The 21,745-nt window shown below is 40.9% G+C and overlaps 1 protein-coding gene across 5 annotated transcripts in view; it reads right to left on the bottom strand.

The window, feature by feature from the left end:
* LPGAT1 (lysophosphatidylglycerol acyltransferase 1) overlaps positions 1 to 21,745 on the bottom strand; it is a 173,514-nt gene that overhangs the window by 86,736 nt on the left and 65,033 nt on the right. For all 5 annotated transcript variants that reach the window (XR_004644969.1, XR_004644970.1, XM_034764541.1 and 2 more), the window contains one exon: positions 20,617 to 20,890. Coding sequence is in view for 3 of the 5 variants with exons in the window: in XM_034764541.1 (XP_034620432.1) it covers positions 20,617 to 20,890 (274 nt within the window). In the remaining 2 variants the exon portion in view is untranslated. The remainder of the gene's footprint in view (positions 1 to 20,616; positions 20,891 to 21,745) is intronic.

Raw genomic sequence — 21,745 nt, 5'->3', positions numbered from 1 at the left:
CTTGGCCTGTGGCAGTGGCTCCCCTTAAGATCTTCCTTTATTGCTCTACCTTCCTCCCACAGACAACAGTGACTGGCTACTATGAGACAGATTCAGTGGGATTCAAAATTCTCCCTGCTGGCCTAGTCCAAATGCTTATTAGTTGAGTTTTAACGCTGACCATCTGGATCCACCAAATTTTGGGCCCCTCTTTTTTCTTTGAGTCATTTGGCCTTGACCAGGAGCGGGAATTTTGAATCCCTTGGAATGCATGTCTCCCAGCAGATGATCAGCATCAACCATGGGAATAGGGTAAAGCAACAAAGGAGAATGTGAAGGGGAGGGACTGCCTCTGACTAAGAGTTGGGTGACATGCCATCGTTGGGCTCTGATCTGAAAAACAAAGAGTCCACCATCCATGGTTAAACCTGAAGGCTACTATTTCTTCTTGAAATAGCAGTGAAATTAACTGGTGTGCGCTAACACCTAAAATTACTACAGCTGAAAGCGCTTAGACCCGAAACAATTTTACTCTATTGTTTTTCAGCATATTTACTGTGGCTATTTGACAGCATTTTGTTCAAAGTCAAGTTTCAGTGTGTCGTTGATGGGTAATTGTACTTCCCGTCTTATGCACGTTGCATGTTGACAACATGTGCAGTTCAGAGGGAGCTAATGTGCACACTCATCCCCCAAGCCTGATAAGAGGTTGTTTACCAGCAATGACAGCAGCACAAATGAAACAAACAGATGTGTGAACAGAGAGGAAGGTAGGGGGACGGAGGGATGGGCCCAAGGTTTGGTGTTTTTGCTCTCTGGCTTGCTGAAAAGACCCCCTTCTAATCGTCATCAAGGAAGAAAAAAGCCCAAATAAATGCTTTTCTTTCCAATGATTTTTTTAAAAAATAGATCATACTGTTTAAAAGATGTGTCAGAAAATATTTTAAAAAATTAGTGAATTAAAAGACAGTGCAACAGTGTCTATCTTCTGCATAAATTAATTTTTTCTCTCTTTTGAGTACTCTAATAAAGCCATTTCTGAAAGTTAATTAATAAAGATGAACTGCACTACATTTGAAGGCCCTAAGATCCAACTTCAACAAAGATAGAATCAAATGCATAGAAGAAGCCCGTTATCAGAGTCTGCTATACAGTGGATTCTTACACTGCCTTATTTTACCAAAGCAAAGTTTGTTGAATTAAGGTCTGGAACATACATCTTCAGTGAACAATGGGCCCCAAGCTGCCATGATTTGCTAGCTTTTGCTTAGTAATATTCAAATGCAGAGACTTCTAAACCAAACAAAGTAAAATAAACCTGAGTTCTACCAGAACATTTTTCTGGTTTTAGAACCCGTCAGAGAATTGAGTCCAGTTACTTGAAGAAATATAGCTTTGCCAACAGTTCAGAGAGACAATCTGAAAGGGACTTTTATAGTCCCCCTGAGCATACATCTAAGCACTTGTTTCCTCTGAAAGAAAATCAGTCCATGGAGAATCAGATTGCTGGTGTATGTGCAGCATGTATTTTACCTATTACTCTCTACAGATTCCTCTCTCTGGCCAGAGAGCTCCAAGTACAGCATCCTGAGGTGGGACACTCTGGATTCCTCAGCAGGATTGCTTTTATCAGGTGCCAAAATGAACACATAAATCTTTCTGTGTGCAGACAGGCAGACGGCACTTCCTTTCTAGCATCAAGGGCTCTCACTCTTAAGGACAACAAGCTATCAAGCCTTGGCACCAATTCCACTAGATATTTTTCCTTTTCACTCCTGGAAGAGAAGTCCTGTACTTTCATTGTGGTTCATTAAAAAATAAATAAATAAAGTTTCTCCAAAAAGTGCAGTCCAGGTACAAGAGGAACACCTCACTTGTACTTACATAATCTAGTACCTAAAGAAACTAAGCTACATTTCTACATAGATGTAAGCTATAGGATTAAGGTTCTTGGATCAGGCTGAAGAAGAAATACGATCAGAGACCTGGAAAAATTCTGTTCATGTGAACAGAAATTGAAAAAAAAAAAAAAGTGAGATTTCTTACCTTAGCAAGAAGATAAATAAAAGGGGATATGATAGAAATATATAAAATAATGAATGGTAGAATGAGAATAGATCAGAATCTTCTATTCTCCGTCTCATAACACAACAAATAGGGGGCACTTAAATTAAAAAGTAGAAAACTCAAACCTTACAAAAAGGAAATATAAAGCGTAATAACACTGTGGAACTCATTACCATAGGATGTCCTTGAAGTCAAGAACTTAACAAGACTCAAAAAGGGATTGGATATTTACACAGATGCTAAGAATATCCAGAATTGTTATAATTAATGACAATAAAAATTTTGGATGGAGTTTTGAAACCTTGAGTTTCAGGGTTTAAGCCAATCTCAAACTACTGGAGACCAGATGAGACCTACGTGTAGGGCAGATTATCCCACATCTTCCCACTGTGGGTTCTTACACCTTTCTCTGAAGCAAATGGTTCCAACTGCTGTCAGAGACAGGATACTTGACTACAGGCAAAATAATGGAACAGCTGACATGAAACTGAAGAGTTTTAAAGAAGAGCAATATCATTAATGCAAATTAACATGGGCTTATGGAAAAATAGATGGCAAACTAACTTGATAACTTTATCAGATTACAAGTTTGGTTGATAAAAATAATAGTGTTGATGTAAATAGATGTCTGTGATGCATCCGACTTAGTACCACAAAACGTTTTGATTGAAAAATTAGAATGATGCAATCAACACTGCACACAATAAATTGATTAAAACTGGCTGATTACTAGGTCTTAAAATGTAATTGTGAACAGAGAATCATCATCAGACAGGGTGTTTTCCTATTGGGGTCCTGCAGGGATAGGTTCTTGATCCTACACTATTTATCATTTTTATAAGTGACCTGAAAGAAAACAAAATCAGTAGTAATCAAGTTTGCAGTAGACAAAAATTGAGGGTGTGGTAAATAACGAAGAAAGGTCACTGATAAAGAGCAATCTGGATTGCTTAGTAAACTGAGCACAAACAAACAGCATGCATTTTAATATGTCAAAATATAAAGTCATACATCTAGGAACAAAGAATGTAGCCCATACTTACAGAATGGGAGGGGGGTCTATCCTAGAAAGCAGTGTCTCTGACAAGGACTTGGAAGGTCATAGTGGATAATCAGCTGAACATATGCTCCCAGTGCTACTTCTAGTGTGTCCAGAAGGGCTAATGTGAACCCTTTGGATGAATAAACGGGAATATCGAATAAGATTAGAGAGGTTATATTACCTCTGCATTTGGGACTGGTGTGGTCACTACTGAAATGTCATGTCCAGTTCTGGTGTCCACAATTCAAGAAAGAGGTTGATTAATTGGAGAGAGTTCAGAGGAGAGCTTTGAGGATGATTAAAGGATTAGAAAGGAAATGCCTTATATTGAAAGGCACAAGGAGTTAAATCTACTTATCTGAGGCCTTGGCTACACTTCGAGTTACAGCGCTATAAAGGCTCCCCCAGCGCTGTAACTGACTCCCCATCCACACTGGCAAAGCATTTGCAGCGCTGTATCTCCGTGGTTGCAGCGCTGCATGTACTCCACCTTTCCGAGAGGAATGGCGAGTATTGCGCTGCCACTGCAGCGCTGCGGCGCCAACGTGGCCGCCCAATCCACTGTGAATGGCCTCCAGAATTATTCGGCAGCATCCCACAATGCCTGTTCTAGCCACTCTGGTCATCAGTTCAAACTCTACTGCCTTGGCCTCAGGTAACCAGCCATGTGACCCACCCTTTACATTCCCCATGAATTTTAAAAATCCCCTTACTGTTTGCTCAGCCCGGCGTGGTGTGGAGTGCTATCAGCGAATCTTTCCAGGTGACCATGCGTCCATGCACCAAGCGAGCCCCAGCATGGAGCAATGTCGAGTTGCTGGACCTCATCAGTGTTTGGGGGGAGGAAGCTGTACAGTCCCAGCTGTGCTCCAGCCGTAGGAATTACGATACCTTTGGGAAGGTATCAAAGGACATGATGGAAAGGGGCCATGACCGGGACGCCCTGCAGTGCAGGATTAAAGTGAAGGAGCTGCCGAGTGCCTACCGCAAAGCCCACAATGCAAACGGCTGCTCGGGTGCTCCCCCCACAACCTGCCGATTCTACAAAGAGCTGGATGCGATACTTGAGGTTAACCCCACCTCCACTCCGAGCACCACCATGGACACTTCAGAGCCCGGGGGGGGGGGGGAGGAGAGGGGGAGGGAGAGAGGAGGAAGAAAACGGGAGTGATGGTGGTGGGCTGGATGAAGACACCCCGGAATCCCTGGAGCCATGCAGCCAGGAGCTCTTCTCGAGCCAGGAGAAAGGTAGCCAGTCGCAGCAGCTGGTACTTGGTGGAGGACAAACAGAAGAGCAGATTCCCGGTAAGCGGTGTTTTTGGTTTTTTTTTTTTGGGAAGGAATTTTTTCGGTGAGGGCTCTTTGGGAGAGGAGGGTTAGGCATGCATGCCTAGATGTGGAATAATACATTGATGTGGTTTATCACATCGTGGTAATCGGCCTCGGTAATCTCTTCGAATGTCTCATCCAGAACATGTGCAATGCGCTTGCGCAGGTTTATCGGGAGAGCCATCGTGGTCCTTGTCCCAGCCAGGCTAACGTGTCCGCGCCACTGTGCCGCGAGGGGTGGGGGGACCATTGCTGCACACAGGCAAGCTGCATATGGGCCAGGGCAGAAGCCACATTGCGGTAGAAGAACCTCCCTTTCTTCCCAGGTCACCCTCAGCAGCGAGGTATCGTCCAGGACAAACTCCTGTGGAAAATGTTGGGACGCTGTTCAGTGTAGGTGCCCCCTGAAGCTGTTGGCTCTCCCCAAGGCACAGAAACCCAGAGGACAGTGCAGCCCTGAAACAATTAGTCCCCCTTACTCACCATTTTGAGGCTCCCGGGGTATGTGTGCGCTCTGTTTCGGACGGGAAAAATTGTTATATTGTGTAGACCCTGTGTGTTTTCTACTCCTTAAGTGCGGGGGGAATCATTACTCTGTCTGGTATAAACAATGCTGCCTCTGTTAAATGTTGCATTTTGCCTATACAGCTGTATCAACCTTGAGACCTCAGCCATCCCTCTTATCGCCTGCTCAGAGACTGCAAAGACTCAGGAAGAGACTGCAAAAAAGCAAAGAAGACATGCTGCAAGAAGTGATGCGGCAATCTATTAAAGAGAATGAGAAAGCACATAACTGGAGGGAGAGAGAAAGCAGGATCAGCCAGGAAAATGCAGCGCACCGGCGGCAAAGCACTGATAGGCTCATAAGCATCCTGGAGCACCAAGCAGACGCTATCCAGGACTTGGTAGCCATGCAGAAAGAGGAGCAGTACCGCAAACGCCACCCCCCGACTACAGCCCTTGTCCCAAAACTCTTTCCCTTTTGCCCAACTGTCCCTCTAACCCACTTTTCCCAACTTCCGTGTTCTTCACGCCACCCGCTGCCTCCAACACCAGTATCTTCACCACCCACCCCTGAAAACCATGACCCTTACCCTCTGCACTCAACCCCCATCACCAAGCAGTATAGCTGTCCTGAAGTGCAGCACTCACTGCACAGCACACCAGACAGGACATATGCGAATCTGTGATTGTACTGTTCCCTACTCCACCCCCTTGTTTTTTTTTCCAATAAATAATTTTTTTTTCCTTTTCAATAAATGGATTCTTTGGCTTTGAAAACATTCTTTATTATTGCATAAAATAAAAGACTCTTTAGCCCAAGAAATAAACAGGCACTGCAAGTTTTCTTGTCTGCTTAGCAGACACTGATTCCTAAAGATTGGAACTACTGCACTTCACTCCCGTGCAGGGAACCAGATACATCTGCTGATTTTCAGCCTCAAATTGCTCCCTCAAGGCATCCCTAATCCTTGCAGCCCTGCGCTGGGCCCCTGTAATAGCCCTGCTCTCTGGCTGTGCAAATTCAGCCTCCAGGTGTTGAACCTAGGAGGTCCATACCTGAGTGAAGCTTTCACCCTTCCCTTCACAAATATTATGGAGGGCACAGCACACAGGTATAACCGCGGGGATGCTGTTTTCGGCCAAGTCCAATTTCCCATACAGAGATCGCCAGCGGCTCTTTAAACGGCCAAAGGCACACACCACAATCATTCGGCACCGGCTCAGCCTGTAGTTGAACCGTTCCTTGCTGCTGTCAAGGCTCCCTGTGTAGGGTTTCATGAGCCACGGCATTAACGGGTAAGCAGGATCTCCAAGGATCACAATGGGCATTTCAACTTCCCCTACCGTGATCTTCCGCTCTGGGAAAAAAGTCCCGGCCTGCATCTTCCTGAACAGCCAAGTGTTCCGAAAGATGCGTGCGTCATGCACCTTTCCGGGCCAGCCTGTGTTAATGTCAATGAAACGCCCACGGTGATCCACAAGTGCCTGGAGAACCATAGGGAAATACCCCTTCCGATTAACGTACTCGGATCGTAGGTGGGGTGGTGCCAGAATAGGAATGTGCGTCCCATCTATCGGCCCTCCACAGTTAGGGAACCCCATTTGTGCAAAGCCATCCACTATTTCCTGCACGTTATCCAGAGTCATGGTTCTTCTGAGTAGGATGCGATTAATGGCTTTGCAAACTTGCATCAACACGATTCCAACAGTCGACTTTCCCACTCCAAACTGGTTTGCGACCGACCGGTAGCTGTCTGGAGTTGCCAGCTTCCAGATTGCAATAGCCACCCGCTTCTCCACTGGCAGGGCAGCTCTCAATCTCGTGTCCTTGCGCCGCAGGGTGGGGGCAAACTCCTCACACAGTCCCATGAAAGTGGCTTTTTTCATCCGAAAGTTCTGCAGCCACTGCTCGTCATCCCAGACTTCCATGACGATGTGATCCCACCACTCGGTGCTTGTTTCCCAAGCCCAAAAGTGGCGTTCCACGGTGCTGAGCATGTCCGTGAATGCCACAAGCAATTTCGTGTCATACGTGTTACACGGCTCGATAGCACTGTTGGACTCCTCACTCTCACTGTCACTTTGGATCTTAAGGAATAGTTCGACAGCCAAACGTGACGTGCTGGCGAGACTCGTCAGCATATGCCTCAGCAGTTCGGACTCCATTTCCCGCAGACAGATCGCGCTGCTCAGAAACCGTTGAAAGATGGTGCCAAAGGTGGATGGAAACAAAGGGATTTCTGGGATGCGAAGCGATGCATCATGGGGCATTGGGACAGGACCCAGAATCCCCCGCACCCACGCCCCCTTCCCACAACCCACGGCGCCAGAATGGGAAAAGGTGCTCTGTGGGATAGCTGCCCATAATGCACCGCTCCCAAAAGCGCTGCAATTGCCGCAAATGTGGCCACGACAGTGCGCTGGGCAGCTGTCAGTGTGGACAGACTGCAGCGCTTTCCCTACTCAGCTGCACGAAGTCAGGTTTAACTCACAGCGCTGTACATCTGCAAGTGTAGCCAAGGGCTTCAAGAGAAAGCCAAGGGCACGTCTTCACTAGCAACATTAAAGCACTGGCCACGGCAGCACTTTAACACGGCTGTGTAGTCGTGGCACACAGTGCTATAAAAACAACCACCTCCACCAGGGGAATAGCTACCAGTGCTTCACTAGCATATTACAGCGCTGAAACTTGCAGCGCTCAGGGATATGTTTTCTCACACCCCTAAGCGAGAAAGTTGCAGCGCTGTAAAGTGCCAGTGTAGACAACCCCTAAGGGTTCACTTGATCACAGTCTATAAGTAGAAGAAAAATTTGATAAGGGCTCTTCAATCTAGCAGACAAAAGATATAACAAGATCCTCTAGGAGATCAGACTTGATCACAATCATTCCTTCTGAATGTATAATCTATGGACAGACTGCTGGTCTGAACCTGTATAGCAATTCCTATACTTGTAAATAAACGGGTGACCTAAAGTTCCTTTGAAGACAGATAACTAACCTATCAAAATTTTGAGACACTACATAAACATTCAAAGTTGTCAGGGTAATTAATGTTTAATTTCCCCTAATAAATCCATTAATTCCTTAACAAATGGAGACTCCTGTGGCTTCAGTATCTGAATTACTATAACATTGTGCCCTATTCCATCACAAAAAATGTCACAACACAAAATTATAAGAAAGTCCAGAGATTTCTAGCAAGCATATCTGATTCAATGTATTACATCTATCATTAGTCTATTTAATGTTAATTGAGATATAATTTTACTGAATATGAACATACGCAGTGTTTGCCACTGTTTTTTCCATTATGAAAATTGCTTTCCTGTAATTCTTGTTCCCTGACATATACCATTTCATCAGATTAACACTCTTGGATCCATGCTCCCAGACCAAGACTAGCCAGGGACTTCAATAGCTTGAAGGTTTCTGAGCATCTCAAGTAACTGGGATGTACCTCACCAGATACCGGTACCTATCGTGGAAGCAAAAAAAAAACTAACAGAAAGGGAATGCAATGCATGACAGTTCATTAGCAAAAGTCAGGCTAACTGTAACCCTAATACCGCAAAATTTGTAAAAGCAAAAATTGTGTAAGGCGAGTGAAAAAAACGGTGTAAAAAGTTGTGCGACCTTGTGTAAATAATGTGTAAAAAATATTGTATGTAGACTAAAGTCAAGAAAGAAAAATAAAATATCAAAATGGCCTATGTATAAACAAAATGCAGCTGTTGCTTATTATTGTCTGTAATGAAAGGTATAAAGGTTTGCTGTAATTGTTCACCTGGAAAAAGACCTGTTTAGCTCTCTCCCTCTAAGCAATTGTTAAAAAAAAATAAATAAATAAAGTATCTGACTTGCTGTACCCAAACAAAAAGTGAGAACTCTTATTCTCCGACAATTTGGGGGCTCGTCCGGGATGGCAACGCCCGCAAAGGTACCGGCAACTGCTACGAATAGTTCCCTTTCAAACCCCATGGCGCCACAATAAAGGTAAAAAACCTTTTAAAATCTCTATTGGGGTGTCAAAAAAGAACTGTCCGTGGGGCCGTCTGTCCCTGTTGGGCTCATGCCATCCAAACTTATTAACTGTGCAGCAAGGTCAAATGCAAAGCGGTTCTAAAAAATTGTTTTGCCGCCCCCAATAAGGTAGTTGTATGCGGTTCTGGAAACCTGTTAGTTTGGCCGCCCCCATATATGCATATAAAAAATGCATGGGTATGCACCGGTGCTAAGGGGTTGTTACCGCCTCAAAAGGGGTTGTTACCGCCTCATAGTGTAAATGCATCGTGGTACTTAAAAATAGTACCTGAAAATAAAGGCCTCTGACCCCCTAAGGGTATCCCAGCTTATTTCATGTATGTACATTATGGTCCTAAAACCTGCAGGTATTTAAAAAATTTAAATCATTACAAGCGTAAAAATTCATCTAAACAATGCCCACTAAAAGGTACCCTCAATCTAAATAAAATCATACATCTCAAAGAAGCTTTTAATCACCAAAATGCCTCTAACACACAATAAAAGCAATATGTCTATTAAAAAAAAAAAACGGGTTAATTTAAAATTCAGCTTGGTCCAAAAATAAAAAAAAAAGTTAATCTGCGTTCAAGGTCAAAAACAAGTAAGAAAAATAAAATATCAAAATGGCCTATGTATAAACAAAATGCAGCTGTTGCTTATTATTGTCTGTAATAAAAGATATAAAGGTTTGCTGTAATTGTTTACCTGTAAAAAAAACCTGTTTAGCTCTCTCCCTCTAAGCAATTGTTAAAAAAAAAAATAAAGTATCTAACTTGCTGTACCCAAACAAAAAGTAAAAACTCTGTTACTCTCCAACACTATACTGTCCTCAGGCTCCACAGGAGTTATTCAAATGGGAGACAAACTCCCGATAATAATCACTTGAACAATAAAAATCAAGAAAAATCCTCCCAAAATCTGAGAGGTCAGTGAGTGAGTGGTAATTTTGGTTTGTTTTCTGGTAAGATGCGCAAGTAAGTTATTTTCTTTTCTCAAAGATACAAATCTTCCATGATGTTCTCAAGAGTGGAAATCCATGTCTCAATCTCTACCCACCCCGGAATCAGGAAGGATTCCAGATGTACAGATGTAGAGCAGCGCCTGGTTTGGAATGATCATTTCATGGTCAAAAAAAGCCAAACATACCTGTTTCAGCTAATATAGGGCTTTTAGTATCACTGACATTTACCTGTCAAGAGATTTGCCTGTCCAAGACTGGTCAGAAACCTTTCAGAGATACTGGTGGGAAGGCATATGGGAGCTTCCTCTTACTGACACGGTCAAGTCTTTTATATTAAAGTAACATGAATTAAAAAAACAAACAAACAAAACGGACTTTTCAAAAGGCTGCCATACCACATTAAAAGTTCCAGTAAGGTTTTGGTTTAATTTAGGTGATCTTTATCCCTTAACATGGGACGGTCAACAAGGGGGCAGGTTTCAAGACAGGAAATTATCAGGTGTGAACTAGAGTATGAGCAATCAAGATTGAAAGGAAGGGACAGATTTCAGAGATGCTGTAGAGAAAGCAGTGAACACTTCGGTAACTGCTTGGGTGCAAGTATAAAAAAGGGGGGGCAAAAAGGAGTCAGATCTATTTACGTAATCTAAGAATTTTTACAGTGCCCATCATTAAAGTGCAAGATGACACTATAATTGTGACCTTGAATGATGGGAAAGGACAGTGACAGAGCAGAGGACTGAGGAAAGATCAACTCTGTTTTAGCCATATTGAGTCGGAAATGACATGAAGACATTCAAGAAAGGTACAACAGAGAGGGAAACTGTACTTGTTAATGATGGTAGTGTCTACTATATTAACAAATCCACTTCTGTCTTAGAGCCTCATCCAAAATTAATTGCAGTCACTCAGTGTAATAGCTCCCATTAACTTCAGTGGGTTTAGGATCAAGTCCTTAGTAAATCTTGAGTCAGACAAACCTGAGCAATATTACTGTCAGGTTGGTACGCTTCCTTTATTCCTTTTAATGGGGTCCTTCCGAGTCTAGGTGTGACTGTCAAATGCATGCACAGCAGTAGGTAATGTTTTCCTCAATGTAGGTAGGTTCATTTATCCAATTAATGTACAGGCTTAGCAGTCTGTGAAATTTTACTGCAAAACTTGGGTAGAGCTAGCTACTTTTATTCCAGAGCTGGACTACATTTACTAGGCCACATCTATTAGAGAGATTCTTAATTACAAAATATGACAAGCTGTGACAAATTTAGGAGACAGCATGTAGATCCTAATTAGAATAGAATTCCCTGGACTCTTCCTTTTACATGATCTTTGCCAGATCAGTAACCTCTGTAACTTCTTTCCATTGTTACAGTATTAAATGAACACCTGCTTCCCTTTACTTTAGGCCGATACTTGTGCATGATGATATAGCAACATCTGAAAAGTCACATGCAGTTTAAAACAACAAACCTGACACTTGGATTGCTGCCCAGGTAGTTAAGCATGTCTTCCTTGAAAACAGAGAAAGTATGTTGCTGCAAGGCAGCCCTTTGGATTTGGCAAAACCATGTCAAGCTTTAATTTTAATTAAAAGCCAAGTGTTACTTCAGTGTTGGTTGTTAATCTATTATACTGAATGTTGTGCCTATTCTTTGTTAACCAAGGCCAGCTTGTCTGAACTACCAAATCTTAACTGCATAGGGAAAAAAGTTTAAAAACTAGGTAACTGTGGCCTGTTAGTACCAACTTGTTGCCTGCACATGATCAGACAATGCGAGAGGCAAAAGGGAACACCTGTTGTCCTGGTAGAAACCAGGACACTGATGCAGTTTTGAAGTTTCTAGTTTGTTTCCATTTAAAATTAGTCTCTTAATAGCATTTTGTCATATTATGGTGTACTAGTCTCCCGCAACCTTGTTAGTTATACCAAAAAAAAAAAAAAAAAAAATACATTCATTATGGAAAGCTTATGAGTGTTCTGATCTTGAGCCTAAAATTTATCAGGTCACATTTCATCCCAAAGAAATATTTCCAGAAAGAATGAACAGCTGTGTTCTTTAAACATAAAGTATGCTAGTGCAGAAGACTCTCTTTAAAAGTATTTTGTTTCTCACCTGATTAACTGTATAAAAAGGGACTCAATATGCAGACTTATCAGACAGTGCACAATATTTCCTAACAAGTGTCTATAATATTAATGTGACTACAAAGTCCACAGTCTTCATAGAAAGAAAGGAATAAAGATATATTAGGAAGAAAACACTGCAATGTATGAAATAGCTACTTTCATTGTAAGTAATGTGTATATTTTAGGGCTAGTCTAAACTGGCAATGTTAAAGCACTGTCACCATACGGCTATGGCAGGTCTGGTTCTCTAATGTTAGAAACATGTTTATAGATTGTCCCATGGGATCCATTGCCTTCAATCTGAATCTGGGCCATTAAAAAAAAAAGAGGTTGCATTTGCTGAGTGGAAATAACCCCCCTTTTCAATGGACCAGGGCCAGGTTCAACTGCCAAATTCTGTGGCCATACCTGAACTAAAAATCATACTACAATGCACCAGCTGGTGCTGTTTGTCCATCTTTCTTTCAACCTAGTGTTCCTGTAGCCAGTCTGCCTGTCCCAAAGTGTCACAAAAATCCCACTTGTTTAATCACCAGACAACTGGCAAGGCTCCCTGCATGCCTCATGCAGTGTTAGTTTATAATTTAACATGTATTAGGTTTACAGCATATTCCTGTACACTAACACATGACTAATTACATGATAGTTATTGGCCAGGGACACAGGGGCAGCTGTTGAATAATTCCATAATTAATCAATTTATTGTAAGTTATGTACAACATACATTAAGGATTGGATAGCTTCCTTGGTGCTCCACTCATATTAAAATTTCTGAGAACATTTACTCTGTACACACAAGCAGATTATATTACCACTTAATATATCTTTATTTTTTTAATATTTCTTCTAAAATCTACTAAATAAAGCTAGACAATGTTGAGACTAATTCCTTATTAAACAACTGGACTGTAAATTATTTATATCTTATCTATTTTTGAGTTATGCCATTATTATGTTGTCATATTATCAGGTGACCCTGCATGAATAGCTAGCCTAACATGGGTGAAATTCCATTAGGAGTTGAAGGTCAAGGTCACTGGAAAGTCAGTTTTCCCTCTAGATTTGATCGGCAACCTCAATATTACACAAGATCACTGATCTCTAGACAAGAAAGCAAAGGCTATTTTTGTTTACTTGTAAGAATATTTATTTACAAGAACACATTAAGAATTTAATGTTAAACATTCACTTATTTTAACTAAATATTCTCCATTCTTATAGCTCCTGCCAGTTAACAGGATAACCCAAAGGGGCAGATATTTAGAAGACAGTAATGTGAACCAGACAATAGCCTCATACGGATATAGATTAGGGGAGATTTCACCCTAACCCACATACTTTTTCCATAAAGATAAAATAAGCCCTTTTCTCTCCTTTTTTATTTTTAAACAGATACCTAATGTATAACCTACTAAAATATGAAATTCACATACTGCTTCTGTTCTCCCCCCGCCCCTTTTTTATTTTTTCCTCTCTCCACATATCCTTTTCCTCTGCCACTTATTCTCCTTCACTCTGCAACAAATAAGGAAATCAATGTAAAAAATATTCTTTGCCTCCTACTGCCCTTTATTTAAAAAGTTTCCAAAGGCAGGTGAGAGGGTGCAGGAATGTTGTTCAAGGATTCCTCCAACTAGTTTTTCCCTATTACTCTGCTCTTCTCCCCAAAAAGGACACACACCCCTTCCTCTGACATTCATCTTTCTGGAGCTCTATTGTTGCTGCTCTTAACTTAATTGGAAAACCAAATCTGTCCCTTTAACTGCAAAACTTTAATTAACATCAAGAGGAGCAAATTTAAGCCCTCAAGTGTCCTGAGTTGGCTATTCAATGCACATCTTCCCCTAGAAAAAGAGAGAACACTAACTAGATCATACAGTAAGCCCTTGCAGGCATGAGGGAGAGGTCTGGTTCTGAACTCAGATGTGTTGCCACTGGACCAGCCCAGCCCGTTTGTTCAAGTTTCATCCCACTACACCTCCCCAGTTTCACATGCAGGAATAACAGAGACAGAGCACACTGTGGCTAGCACACTTGGATGGGGATGTAAAGTGGGAAGGATGAAGGAAAATCTTAATCTCCACTTTACATCCTAACCTCCACCCAGTTCCCCAGCAGTGGGAAATTATGGCTGCGATTTGCTGCATATGGGAATACCTGGATGGCTGATTAACGCGCCCCCACCCCCAAAGCATCCTACTCCACAAACAGAACATTACATAATTGGCAGGTTGCCTTATTTTCAGAAGCACTGAGCAGTAACCACTAGTCAATAGGAGCTGCAGGTGCTCAACAACTCTGAATGTCAGGCCCTATATGCATTATATTTCAGTCCATGTTCCCCTAAATGTCTAGTACTGGCTAGTGGCAAGATGTTTACTTGACAGATCAGCAGTTTGAGTAGTTATGTCAAATCCTATGTTCCAAATAAAAGGTAAAGTACAGTTTAGCTGAATCATTAAGAATGTTTGTAGGAATAACAGAAAGGGTTAAATTTGCTAATACGAAGCTGTTCATTTAGTGTTTTCAGAGACCTCCTCTAAGAGACAGATGATAGACCTAAATATTAGTGATATTTCAGAGTGAGAGGTAAATCAGTGTTCCTGTTTACAGGGTTTTCTATATTCTTTGTTTTATGTTAATTAAAAGTGCAATACAAACATAAGCTTACATAAGTACTCTGTTGTAGAACTAGAAAAGAAGTTTGAGAACAAAAAAAGTCTTCCTCCTTCCTTAATATTAACTTATCTGCTTAACAATTACTAGCACTAAGCAGTCTATGAAAATAATCTAAGAGCAGAGTAAGTAATGGATAATAGCACTCTTCAAATATAAAGACAGAAAAGTAAAGACTGAAATAATAAGTTAGTTGGCAATGTTACATTCATTAAAGTAATCTACAGAATCATAGAAATGTGGGACTGGAAGGGACCTCAATAGCTCATTTTGTCCGGTCCTCTGCATTGAGGAAGGACTAAGTACTATCTAGACATGGGGTGCTCAAACTTCACTGCACCACAACCCTTTTCTGACAACAAAAATTACTACATGACCCCAGGAGCAGGGACCGAAGCCTAAGCCTGCCCAAGCCCCATGAGGGGGCCAAAGCCAAAGCTCCACCACCCTGGGTGGAAGGGGGCAAAGCCGAAGCTCAAGGGCTGTAACCTGAGCCCTGCCACCCAGGGCTGAAGTGGGGTTCGGACTTTGGCCCTGGGCCCCAGCAAATCTAGGCCAGTCCTGGCGATCCCATAAAAATGGGGTTGCAACCCACAGTTTGAGAACTGCTCATCTAGACCATCCCTGACAGATGTTTGTCTAACCTATTCTTAACTTCCAAACTAGGTAATTTGTTCCAATGCTTAGCTACCCTTACAATTAGGAAGCTTTTCCTAAGGTCTGACCTAAAATCTCCCTGGCTGCAATTTCTTGTCCTGTCTTCAATAGAGAGAACAATTTATCACCCTCCTTTTTATAACAACCATTTATGTACTTGAAGAGAGAGTTATATCCCCCCCTCAGTCTTCTCTAGACTAAACAAACCCAATTTTTCAGTCTTTTCTTGCAGGTCATGTTTTCTAGACCTTTAATCATTTTTGCTGCTCTCCACTGAATTTTCCCCAATTTGTCCACATCTTTGCCAAACTGTGGTGCCCAGAACTGGACACAATATTCTAGTTGATGCCTCATCACTGAGGAGTACAGTGGAAGAATTACTTCTTATGTCTTGTTTACAACACTCCTGCTAATACATGGAGGGTTGCGAGCTGTCAACTTCCACCCCAACCCTGCTTGCCTCCAGCATTTATAATGGTGTTAAATATATTCAAAAAAGTGTTTAATTTATTGTGGGGGTCGCACTCAGAGGCTTGCGACGTGAAAGGGGTCGCCAGTAAAAAAGTTTGAGACCTACTGTGTTAATACATCCCAGAATGATATGTTCCCCCCCATCCACCCACACTTTTGGGGGTGGGGGAAGGGGGACAACAGTATTACATGGTTTGACTCATTTAGTCTGTGATCCACTATAACTCCCAGATCCTTTTTATGCAGTACTCCTTCCTAGGAAGAAATTTCCAATTTTGTATTTGTGAAATCAATAAGCCCTTCCTAAGTATAGTATTTTGCATTTGTCCTTATTGAACTTCAGCTAGTTATTTCAGACCATTTCTCCAATTTATCAAGATCACTTTTAATTCTAATCCAGTCCTCCAAAGCGCTTGTGACTCCTCCCCCCCCAGCTTGATAACATTCACAAACTTTATACCTGTACTCTCTAAGCCATTTTCCAAATCATTTATTAAGATATCAAATAGAACAGGACCCAGTACAGATTCCTCTGGGACCCCAATCAAAATGCCCTTCCAGCTTGACTCTGAACCACTGGAAACTACTCTGAGTAGTTTTCCAACCAGTTGTGCACCCACCTTATAGTAACAGAGGAAAGAGTACCAGGTAACTAATGAAGTGAGAATCTGCAATGCTTCCCCTAACAACTGGCACTTCAACCTCAGAACTCACTATTTAGGGAGTAAGCTAATGAATAGTTTTACAGCATCGGGGAGCCATCTCCAAGTCTGAAAGGTCATAAATAAAGACACTCCCAACAACAGTGAAGCTTCCCGAGAAAACTCCTGACCAGATCCAAGAAGGAAGCAACCAGAGACACTTTGCCTGATGAAACAGGAAGACTAACTTATCACCAAGAACAGAGGTAGAAGAAGACCCTCACAGTTCAGCTGGAGTACCTGTCACTATCCCCCAATGAATCCTGTTTAGTTACAAAGAGCTGCAAAATCAGACTAGAAATAGGCTTTCACCTGACACACACACACACACACACAACCATAAAGGTCTGAAAAAACCCACAAAAGCCCTAGATGCATGCCTTGCTGAAGTTTAATTCAGCTGAGTCCCATGATATTAGCACTGAAGCTCCTGTTTTGTGATTCTGCTTGTAAGAGTAACCTGCCTGCAAACTGAACTGTGTATTAAACGCACTTCACAGAAATTGCAAGTGATGAACTTTAATTAAGGCAACCATTTGCTGATGTATATAATTGTTTCCTTTAGTAACCAGATTCAAACTTACTAACAGCTGATCATTTATGCTGTGCTCAAAATTGTCTGAAGGTTTTTATTGCTTCTTATGAAACCTATGAAAAGTTGTGTTGTCTTTTATGGATTAGCTAGCTGTAATAAAATAGATATGTTTACTTAAAGTCAAAACTTTTAATTTAAAAAGAGCATGAGTGAAAAGATCTTAGCCCCTATATGTTAGTATGATGGCCACTGAAAATTTACTAGTTTATCCATTTTTGTGGTATTGCCCTTACTGCACAAGTGATTTCCAGTCCACTATTATACATTATTTTAGTTGTAAGGTATGTGATTGTAAGGCTGTAAGAAACATGAACGTATTCAAAAATCCTAGTAAGATCTTTAACCTTGTATTACAATTTATAAGACGCTAGACTGAGCAGTGAATTATCTGGCAAGTCTCTAGGGAAGCAAATGAGTTCAAACGCACAAGAGCAGAAGCAAAACTATGTAGTCCTTTCTAAAAAGCAGGGTAGAAAGGATAACAGCATTGTCCTATTCAAATAGCTCTCAACAAAGGAAATGGATATAAACTCATTTTTCTTAAAAGAAAGCTTAGATTCTAAAGACAACATTAGAATGTTTTTCTGCATTCATGATTATTTTTAAGCATCGCACAAGGGAGCCTTGAAGGTATCTTATCTTCTTGTTTATTTTGATGCATAGCAGGAGGTGGGGAAATGTACCAATAATGGGATTTTTGCTTTTCATAACCTTGTCTGTGGCCAAGGAGTGGGGAAGAAAACATCAGCCACCTGGGGCAGGGGAGGAAACTTGTAATTTCTCTTAGGAAAGTTTAGCATAGGTGAATGCTCTTTCCCCCAATAACATTATTTGTTAAATAAAAATTGGTTTTCCTTTAAATCTTCTCAGAGAATTGATTCTGTCTCCATTTTGTATGTAGCTGGAGAGAAGAATGCCAAGTATTAAGGGATGCAATTCACACAGCTCAACTTGCAATTCATTTTAATCAGAACACTTCTGCTATCTCCAAAATAAAAATCAACCCCTATCAGTAGGCCATCTCTTCCCATTTCCTAGGTAGGCAAGGTTACTTTCATTAATAGGGTTTGCTCCCAGTCTTCTATTTCAATATATCCTTTTGTATATATACTTTAAGACCAATCCTCATACTGTTTGGTTGTTGTTGTTGTTTTTTTTTTTTGGGGGGGGGGGGAGAGGGAGAATCAATCACTGATGTGCCAGGTTTTTATAAAGGAAAGGATGAATCCCTACTCTCAAATTTAGTTATGGTGTATAATTCTTTAGGTTCAGTTACAGATAACACTAGTTTTGATATGAAAAAAATCACTGCCTCTACTATGAGTGATGGAAATCCCATAACTATAGTCAAGATAGATCTAAACCCACTGACTCTTTGAAAATGCCAAAAAGCAAAAATAAAACTTAAGTGACCAGACAGATTTAAAGCCACAATTATCAACCCCCATAGCTAGGGCCCTGAGTTACACTGTCACATTATTCCCTCTCCAATGCAAACACTCCAGGACAAAAAAGTAAGTAAGTACAGGTCTGTCTCATCTTACGCAGGGGTTCCGTTCCGCGGTTAGCGCGTAAAGTGAAAACCGTGTATAGCCAAAACCCCATTGAGTTCAATGGCGGGCGAAATCGTCTGCACTACAGGTATAATATTAAAACTTTTGTTTTTCTCTTTTGTTGTTTTTTTTTTGTTTTTGCCGACCGCGTAAAGTTGAAATCGCGCATGTTAAATGCGCGTAAGATGCGACAGACCTGCATTATTGATTCCTTAGAACTGCTCCACAATAAAACAGATATGAAACAACCCTTCACATCTCAAGACTCAAAATGAAAAGTTTAATCACAAAAGTATATGGGATACAGTAAAAGCTGTAGAGTAAAGCAGGAAACATTGGAAAAAGATCAAAATGAAACAAACATGACATGATAAGATAATAAAGTTTGCGATAAAAAGTTATAAAAGCCAGGAGAGAAAAGTGGAAAGTAAAATAATATAAATTTCCTGGGAATACTTGGAGGAGAAGAAAGCACAGTTTCAGAGGGAAAAGGAAAATTCTTATCTCATGAACAGACACTGATGAAGGAAAAATAGACTGCATACATTGCATTTTGCAATAAAGTTCCCATAATGCAGCTCCCCTTCGGAATGGGGGAAATTGCAAGTATGACATCTGTGGTATTCTTAAAGACAGGAGGAAAAAAAGACACTCTTAAAAGGCAACCCAGTGGAGGGAGGGAGAAAGGTGTTTGAGATCTTTTATATAAGAGGGGTGGGGAAAAGAGAGATTACTTTTTCTATTACTCAGTTCCCCAACACAAAGCTGAAAGGAGGAAACTACTCCAAAAAATCAGTTATTAATGGAGGGACCCAATGAAGCAGTTGGATTTATAAGTGTCAGATCCATGTAGTCTGGAACAAAAACTCTGCATTCAAGTTTCTGAATACAGCAGAGAGAGGAAATAAATGGTATCAGAAGAGGAATCTTAAGGCAGAAAGACTATTTCAACCTAGAAGGTCTCTCTTATTAGAAGATGGTTGTTAATGGCTATTCAAAACACAGCCATTTATAGGAGTGCTCTCTTATCTAGTTTTCTCTTTCTAGAGATAAGGAAGATGCCATTTTTGTGATAAATGTTAACAGTAAAAGTGTGATGTTTATGGATCCTATATCTAAGTGTCCGCAGAGTACTGCCTCCCCCTATAATCACCTCTAGGTGCTCTCTATGAAAATTAAAAGCAGCTAGGTGATTCTAGAATAGTCTGATACTTGGTATGAGAGTTCAACATGTATGATTAATTTGTTCACTATGGAAGCAATTTTGCTGCAAAAGTGCTACTATTATCCTACTTAAAGTTATATATGAAGAGAAAACCATGACTATAAAGAGAAGTCCTGATTTCCAGTCACCTCCTGATTGCTATATTGAGCGGGCTTCCATCATGAACACCGAGTGTCAGCTGCTGCATCTTGGTTCTTCAATCTGTTAAAGCCCCTTGTAAACTCCCTACTTAACAATATTTTAAATTAGCCACTTGCATACAACATACCAAAGATGTTATGTACTGTTATCTATGACACACGTTCCAAACCAGCAGACTATATAGTTTCATCTGTGAGTAAGGAATTAGTGGAGTGAATCTCCATACATCAGGCTGGGCACTCAAATACCACTATGATGGGTGCAGAGTATAAAAATCTAAATAGAACAGAAAGTTTGAGAATACAGCCAAAAATATCTTTCAAGTTCCAGAAATAAAGGACTGAAACGAAAGTGCAAATACTAAGAAATTTTTAAAAATATTATGGTCAACCAATGCTTACAATGATTAGAATTTCAGCAAATTTTGCACAAGATTTCACACATTCAGGTAGTGACCTGGCTGGAAAAGACCTCTAACTCAAAGCATCATGAAGTTTTAATTAATAACTATGTATTCACGTTGAACATTAGCTATTTGGAGATTTCATAACAACAATTCCTACCTGCTACCATCGCATCTCCACCTGCGGGGGTTCCATTTTCTTGCTGAGCTACAAGTGATTTCAGAATAACTTGTGTTGCTCCCAGTCTTGGCAGGGTGACATATGTAAGAAATGGCAAATTGTTTTTCTTAGCAAATGCCTGGCTTGTTTCCCTCCTTTTTCTAAGAAAGCCGCCCTCTGGAAACAGTACAATCCATTTCCGGTCACGGCTCCTGTAATGTTTGTCTAGATGCTCCTTTAGGAGCACAAGCTGCTGGTCACGGTGAGCTTTTCCCTGGGAGGGTGAGAATAGAGAAAGATTAGTGATATTTTAAGTAGTCTTAAAATCTAAGCAGATTTTTAAAAAAATTCTAAAAACTTATCAATTAAAATGTTTAAACTCTGTCTTTTCTGAGAGCACTACATAATAAACTTTCAATGCCAACATAAATACTATTTTCCCCAAAGGCAGCCACTGATGGTCAACTGAATGCCACCCTCATAAGGAATGAAGAGAGGTTTACAAGAGTGAGAGTAAAACTACCATTCTGATCAGTTCTCTTTTTTTTTTTTAAAGTGTAATCTTTAAAGTGCAGTTATACTGTCAAAAAGGGATTCCATATAACATAATAAATATGGAACCCCAGAACATTATCTGTTAATGGTCCTCTGATCAAATTTGCCCAAGTTTACAAGTTTTTATTGCCACTGCAAACTCAACCTGGAATCCAAGAGTCAAGAAGGTTCACACACCACCACTCATAATAAAGTGGATGCAAGACAAAACTCTGTCCTCACTGCATTCACCCTTGCGCAATACCATTATTTTCAATACAAAGCGGTGGGACAAGTTCTTCAGTACTGCTCTCTTTTCTTCAGTAGGGTTACAAAGGTTTATCTGAGACTAGAATTTAATTCTGTTGATAGCATACAAGCCAATCACAGAACTCTTCCCATTCTCCCATAGATGTGCTCCCTGAACGTATTGCTTATTTGTTTGCTAAAGCTAGCAGTTATGACAATCAATACACCAGGGAAAGATCTTCTCTGTAAGAAGATAATCTTTTCACCCCTCAGCTCACAGAGAGAACTGCACTGTAAAATGAGGGCATTTCTCCCCTTGGTCATGGTTTTAAAGAGTAGGTTTACA

This window comes from Trachemys scripta, chromosome 3, assembly GCF_013100865.1.
Source record: "Trachemys scripta elegans isolate TJP31775 chromosome 3, CAS_Tse_1.0, whole genome shotgun sequence".
Lineage (NCBI taxonomy): Eukaryota > Metazoa > Chordata > Testudines > Emydidae > Trachemys > Trachemys scripta.
This window is presented reverse-complemented; position numbering and strand designations above follow the sequence as displayed.